The sequence below is a fragment of the Epargyreus clarus genome, unplaced genomic scaffold (genome assembly GCF_041222505.1).
Source record: "Epargyreus clarus isolate Ecla_fem2 unplaced genomic scaffold, WU_Ecla_fem_2.2 ptg000018l, whole genome shotgun sequence".
Lineage (NCBI taxonomy): Eukaryota > Metazoa > Arthropoda > Insecta > Lepidoptera > Hesperiidae > Epargyreus > Epargyreus clarus.
The window spans coordinates 9,588,524-9,595,594 of record NW_027332226.1 but is presented as its reverse complement, the minus strand read 5'-3'; the positions used below and the strand labels follow the sequence as shown (position 1 = coordinate 9,595,594).

Here is a 7,071-nt window from a genome sequence, read left to right as displayed (position 1 = left end):
ATTTTGCTTGCATTTTATGGACATTTAACGATACTCGCATATTACTTGGTGAGTGATGTGGTTTTCAACTAATAAAACTATTTCTTTCGTCGTTCAATATGCATCTAATCAAGTTACAATATTATTTGTGTAAGAAATAAATAATAAGGTAAATAGTAATCAGCGTTTGAAGCTTTTACAGGTACAGAGAATCTTCGAATCGTCTGTCATGTATAATGGGTAATCTTTTTCCTTTTACTGACGATCCTATCTACAAGCTCGCTAGCGACTGGTATGTCATGTGTGTATAAATGTGGGTGTCATTACAAGTAAGGAGAAAGAAATCATACGAATTCAACTTTATAATCGCCTTGTTTATTATCTGTTCATGTTTAACTCTAAACGTCTTATTTTTCCTTCAACACAAAATAATCACATACATCATACACCAACAACATATTTTGACCGTGCATCACAATAATAATACATGGTAATATACTCGTATCTTTATATTACTTTAAAGATGAAATATCTTTGGATACTTTGAGTTCTTGTTATCCTTAACTTGATATTAATATCTATTACTTATCAATGTAACATCTATTCAGAGTTTAACATTCAGGATATAATTATATTCAGTATTATAATTATTTGGCGATCATAGATAATACCGTTCCATATCACGAAATAATTTACACTTATTCCCTTCAACTAATCAGTCGTGGACCCTCTCGTTTGGATCCATATTAACTTTCCACTACTTATCTAAATAAATTATATTATTATTATACAAAATCTATTAGTTAAACCGTATAGGCATGTTTGTTTATACATACCGGATATAGATTATACACATATTTACAATATTAACATCATCCGACGCTTTTAGGATAGCGATATAAAATTAAACGTCAGTAGCACAGCCATCCTGATAACTATCTTCAGCGGAAGGCCTCGTGATAGTCAGAACACGTTTGAGGGCAGATACCGGGGGCAACACAGGGGGCGCACGTTGCCACACGCGCAGCGTGCGCGCTGATCCAACTGGCAGGCCGTAATCGGCCGGATAGGGCGCGTCCCCCGGTGCTGCTGTCACTGTAGCGGCCGCGTGCGAACGGGGAAACGTGCGGCTCATGTAACCGAGTTCCTCTTGAGATCCGTTCACACTACTGTTTTCGATAATTGGCGTACGATCGTTGTAGTATGCGGGAATTGCAGAACTTACTGCGCGCGCCAAATGATTAGCCTGGTTCATTTTTATTTGATCCCACAATCCAGATGGATATAACGAATCGGATCCCTCACGCGCATATTCTCCGCTTCCTGGTCGAGCAGCACTGTCTGGCCTTGTGTCATTGATTAAATCTGGATCGATACCGCCAGACACCGTTGGAGATACTACTACTGGACCACCCGCGGTTACAATGCTTCCCCTTCCTTCATAATGGTTTGTCGTATAAGGTATGTCGCTCGTTCTTGGTGGTTTCAAAACTGGATTACATTTAACATCATCATAATTAGGAGATTCTTGTCTGTCCACTAATACTGCAACATGAGGTCTATCGGTTACTGTGGGGTGTACCTCATTTCCGGACACAACTCTGTCAATAGTATTTGGAGTTTTACTTTCACAGGCAGTTGTCGGTTTGAATCGTACGAACGTTATAAGTAGCGCCAAAGATATAACAATAATAACTAAGAACAATGCAGCTCCCAGACTAGCTATTTGTGCACTTCCCAAAGACGCCATTCCTACTGTCATCTGTGTTACGTGAACAGTAAAGTTTGCTTCCGCGTTTCCACCTTTATTTTCAGCGACACAATAGAATTCTGTAGCTTCTGACTCCTGTGCATTAGTTAGGACTAAAGTAGATTTCTTCCTAACTTCACCGTCTTCAAAAATAATAATTTTCTGATGACTATTAAAATTACTTCCATTTTGTAGAAGTCGGCCATTCCAATACCAATTTACATTCGGGCTTGGCACGGCTTCAGCTCTACAAACAACAGTAGCATTTTCTCCTACTCCAACATCTACGATTCTGTTAATAGGTAATATTTCTGGTTTACAAGCAAATTCTTCAATCGACAATTCTGAAAATGGTCGATTAGCCAAGCGCGTTGGGGAAGCACAGCTTGGAGAAGAAAATAACTTATGTTTAGATAACCATTGCTTAAGATCTCGTAGTCGACAGTCACATGTCCAAGGATTATCAGACAAGTCTATAACACGTAGTTTTTCCACTCTTTCTAATGAACTCAGCGGTAAATCCCGAAGGTTATTATGATTCAGCTTCAAAGATTCTAGTGCTCGTAAATTCCTAAATACATCAGCGGCAATATCTCTTATGTCACATCTTGACAAATCTAGTTTAACGACGCTTCCTAAATTACTCAAAGCATCTGAATGTATTTTTAAAATAGGATTACTCGCCAATGTTAGGTCTCTAAGAAATGGAGCGTCCTTAAAGCTATTTGATGGTATCTGAGTAAGCAAGTTATGTGAAAGATCTAGTTCAACTAGATTGGTGAGGCCTTTAAAAGCCCGGTCGTTTATTTGGCCAATATTACAATTACGTAGGTATACCCTTTGTAGATTAACAAGTCCGGTCTTTGCAAAAGCTTCTTGTGGAAGAATTTGTAAATTGTTTCCCGAAAGATCCAGTACTTGCGTTGCAGGATCGACAGGCTCCGGAACAGTGATTAGAGCCCGGTCCACACACTCTACAGTCTGTTTGCCACCTTTCCATTTACACATACACACTGCAGGACAAGATCCCGGAGGAGCGATTCCGCCCAAAACTGTTTTTAACACCATCACAGTCACTAACACCACCGGCCACTTCATTTTGACTTCGGTCAAATACTGTCCAAACTTCACTTAAACATATCCTTTAAAGTCACTCAATAATCACATCGAATCCACGTGAGCGTATATTCCCAATATTATTGTTCGAAATTATGTCTCAATATTTTGATACCGGACCACATCACTACTCGTGAAAGTTGGCGAACGACACATGACGGCACGATGCACACTCGCCGCGGCTGTAAGTCAACTGAGAGGGAGGGATCGTCTCAGTAAAAAGAGCTCGACGCATGCGCGTTGCCGGTTCCCCGCGCCCCGCTCTGCGGCTTATCCTCGACCACCAAGTTGAGTAGCCCTCCTCAACGTGTTGAAAGAATTCCAAAAGTGTAATTTTCTACCTGGCTGTGGCCGCGGCCGACAATCCCGCTCGCTAGACCGTCACGTTCATTCATAAATACCTGAACCGGTGGGGCGGTGGGAGCGATAGTTTCAATACATAGAGAATGTAACAATGTGTTTCTCGCTCGCCTACGCGACGCAGACCACTTATTGTTGTGGCACATTTTTTGTTATGATCACGTCGAGACAGTGCGCCAGGTAGAAAACTAAGTATTTGTAGTAGATCTTAAGGACAGGTAACAGGAACAATAAGTAACACAGGATGTCAATACAATGAACTGTAAAGTTTCATTCATACGTTTCTTTGAACGAATTTAAAGTAATTGATGTTTCAGAGTAGTACGAAGACACGCAATAACAGTTTTCTATTCCTGCAGATTGTTTAAATTAAACAGATTCCAGTTGGTTAAAGCTACGTAATCTGTAGGAAAATAACATAAATTAAGGTATCTATATGATGCCATTCAGTGGTTAGAATTTAAAATATAAATAAAAATCACGATCACTATTAATAGTCATTTGCCTACCTAAGTTAGGCCATAAGAATTAAATGCGTTTTACATACATACATATTTTATAATATAAATAAACCTCTATTAAAATTCTAAACCTCTATTTAAAAACCACACTAAAAACTAATAGTAATGACCCGTCTTCTTAATTTTTATTGTAAAATTTGCAATAAAAAAGAAAATAATGTGACTATTATTTACTGAACATAATGTGGGGTTAATTAGGCATAAGAGCTAGCAAAAACTTAAATAGAGACATTCATTAATTTGAATAATGCTGCTACTTTCTTTGTAAATATTTGCCAAACGTATTGCTAGGAGACAAGCAGAAACAGTTACTGGAGTTAATAACCTAAATATAGGACATTCACATTACACACGTAAATAGTACTCCTCAGTAGTTCTCTGTAGTATTCAGAACCCTCGTACTCTCTACAAATAAACTTAAAAATAAGTAGTCTTTTAAATAAAATCGTTTGTCTGTTTGGGCTAATCCTGGAAATGCTTACCGATTTAGACGCGAGTACCACTCAAAGATAGAGGTCTTCTTGGAAGACAAGGTTCTAGGTTTCTTGCATAAAATTTACTAATTGGTCAAGTGCAAGTCGAACTCGCGCTCGGAGGGATCCGTACCACAAAAAAAAACATTTTTGTTATTTTAGTATTTGTGCACCAGCCAATGAAGTACATGCATTGTGAAAATATTAACTGTATACCTATTACGGTTCAATAGATACAGCTCAAAACGGCGAAAAATAGCGGTTTCTTGTATAGCGACTCCCATTTATTTTCACATTTTCTTATATTTAGCACATTAACAACCCACTACTGTCCTACTGCTAGGCACGGATCTCCTCTCAGAATGTGAAGGCTTAGACCATAGTCTACCGCGCTGGCCATGTGCGTAATGGTAGACTTCAAATACCTTTGAGATTTATAAATCTCTATGCAGATATGCAGGTTTCCTCACGATGTTTTCCTTCATCGTTTAGGAAGTGATAATTAATTTCTAATACGCACATAACTTTGAAGAATCAGAGGTGCCTCCTGGATTTGAACCTCGTGGTGCGTGCCTGGGATTTGAACCTCGGACCCTTCGATCGATAGGCCCAGTTTTTTAACCACTAGGCTATCACTGCTTTTATTTTAATTTTAGCATTTATTGTTATAGCAGCCCCTGTTATACATACTCTTTAAAAAGTGTGTGTTTATATATTCAAGTGTTTATAGGTATATTACGGTTCAGGAGATAGAGCCCTGTGACAGACGGACAGACAGCGGAAGCTTAGTAATAAGATTCAGTTTTTAGCATATGGGTACGGAACCCTAAAACAGTGCTTAAAAATATGATATGAGTAATCAGATTCTTTGATACAAAAATCCCTAACAGTAATTCACGTTAACAAGCTGTTACGTCACGCGCGAGTAGTGATGTGAACTGTTGCCATGACAATCCGACTCAACTAATCTCTCGTTATTTCGTCTGTTCATCTGTTACCATCAACACTCATTAATATTTTGGGTTGTGACAGACGGTAGCAGCGGCACGCGGCAGGCACACTCCATATGTACTGACAGCTGCGCCCACACCTGGGCGCGTGGCACCCGCCTGTCGTCCACATGCTCCGTTATACGGCTTCCCTAGCAAAAACTAAATAACAACTACTTACCGATAAGTAGCCTATGATCATCCTTAACGCCACCTGTATGTCACATCCTGCTTCGTTCTAACTTAATAAGTCTCGTTAAAAAAACTTCTTTGTTTATTTTCATCGTACTGGTTAAGGGTAGTTTATTTTAAAGGAAGCCTTAAACAGATATTAAGGTTGCGACTCATACCAAGAACAGAAATGTCTACTTGATGCTACGTAAATCAATTTGAAGCTCACCGAAGCCGTTTAGTTATAAATGCAAAAATAGCAATAATTCACCCATATTCAATACTATACATGTTTATTTTAAGAATTTCAATATCAAATATTTTAAGATTTTTTGATATTGTCATCATGTTAAGATCATAAAATAAGTTAAAACTGTCTGAAAAGTCTGCTTATTTAAATAATAATGATAGTTATAAATTTATTCTTCTCAAACTAATTTTTGTGGCGAGTCAAACCAGTTTCATCATTATATTTGCCAAAAAGTGTAACTAATATTAAATATACAACATTTTATGATTATGTAAATGTATATTATATTTATTTGTGGTAGCCACATCGAAACCACATCACAAACACAAATTAATGTGGCAATAACAATGCATAACGATAAGTTGCAGTGGGAATATTCACATGTGCCACCCGTTTATAGCAGTTACGACCCCTTATCCCCCAATATTATGCAAAACAACATGTCATATACTTTGGAAGGGACACTGCTATACACCCTTGGCCTCTGCTATAAACTCTACATATTAAGCTCTGTAGAAAGTTTACTTTGATTTTAATTGGTATCAGCAGTATTTCTAAAGAAAATAATTGTTTCGCACAGATATTAATAAAATTTGCAAACTTAGCCCATGACCACAAATATTAAATATAATATAGCTACAAATGGTAGAAACATATAGATGTTTTTGATAGATGATAATTTAGTAGATAAAAAATAATAAATATAAAAAATAAAATTAAGTTTTTGTTTATAATTTTGCTAGAAAATTACGCGAGAAAGTACCTATTTCCTTTATTAAGATAAATTTCAAAAATAAATATAGGGTCCTAGATAGTTTGGTAAAGGTATCAGCTCAAAAATATATTCACATATTTTCAAAAATAAGTAAACTAAATAATCCATTTCGAGTTTTAATTTAAATCACCCCATTTGATTCACACTACCAAGACTCTCTCAGATCTCATATTTTAAAAATACATGAAGTTGTATAGACGATAACCCCTGCCGAAAATATAGACATACATAAGTACATACTCGAAAATGTAACCCTCCCTCTGTCGCAGCGGGCAAATATATCCCAATAACAAGAATATCAGAAAGCAGATCTTTCCTTCACGTGACACTGTAATTTCAGAAATGTGTTCGTAATCATTTTAAGTTCAAATATCTCAAACCGATTTGATCGAAATAACTGCACTAAAATTGTGAGTCAGAATACTAAAAGTGAAACATGTTTCACTAAATATATCGTAAGGATGGCGACCTGAGATCGATTAATCGAAGAATCGATTTTTTGAGTCAAAAAGATTGATTATTTTATTAAAGTATCCATTATATTATCTCTCATTATATTATTTCTATATGTATGAAATGAAATTGAGTTAATATAAATATTGGAAAATGTGAATTGATTTTAATTTATTTCGATTATTATTTTATTACCGATGTATTAATTTAATATTGTCAAAAATACCAACTGCC

At 36.6% G+C, this 7,071-nt stretch overlaps 1 protein-coding gene across 1 annotated transcript; it reads right to left on the bottom strand.

Moving 5' to 3' along the window:
* Window positions 1–332: 332 nt before the first annotated feature.
* Window positions 333–2,991, bottom strand: Noki (protein). Its single transcript, XM_073082615.1, has one exon. It carries the CDS (start codon window positions 2,825–2,827, stop codon window positions 884–886), a length of 1,944 nt encoding a protein of 647 aa, XP_072938716.1. The 5' UTR covers window positions 2,828–2,991; the 3' UTR covers window positions 333–883.
* Window positions 2,992–7,071: the final 4,080 nt, after the last annotated feature.

Excerpts from the sequence above, each read along its gene's own strand:
- Noki (XM_073082615.1), bottom strand. The coding sequence starts at position 2,827 with ATGAAGTGGCCGGTGGTGTTAGTGACTGTGATGGTGTTAAAAACAGTT.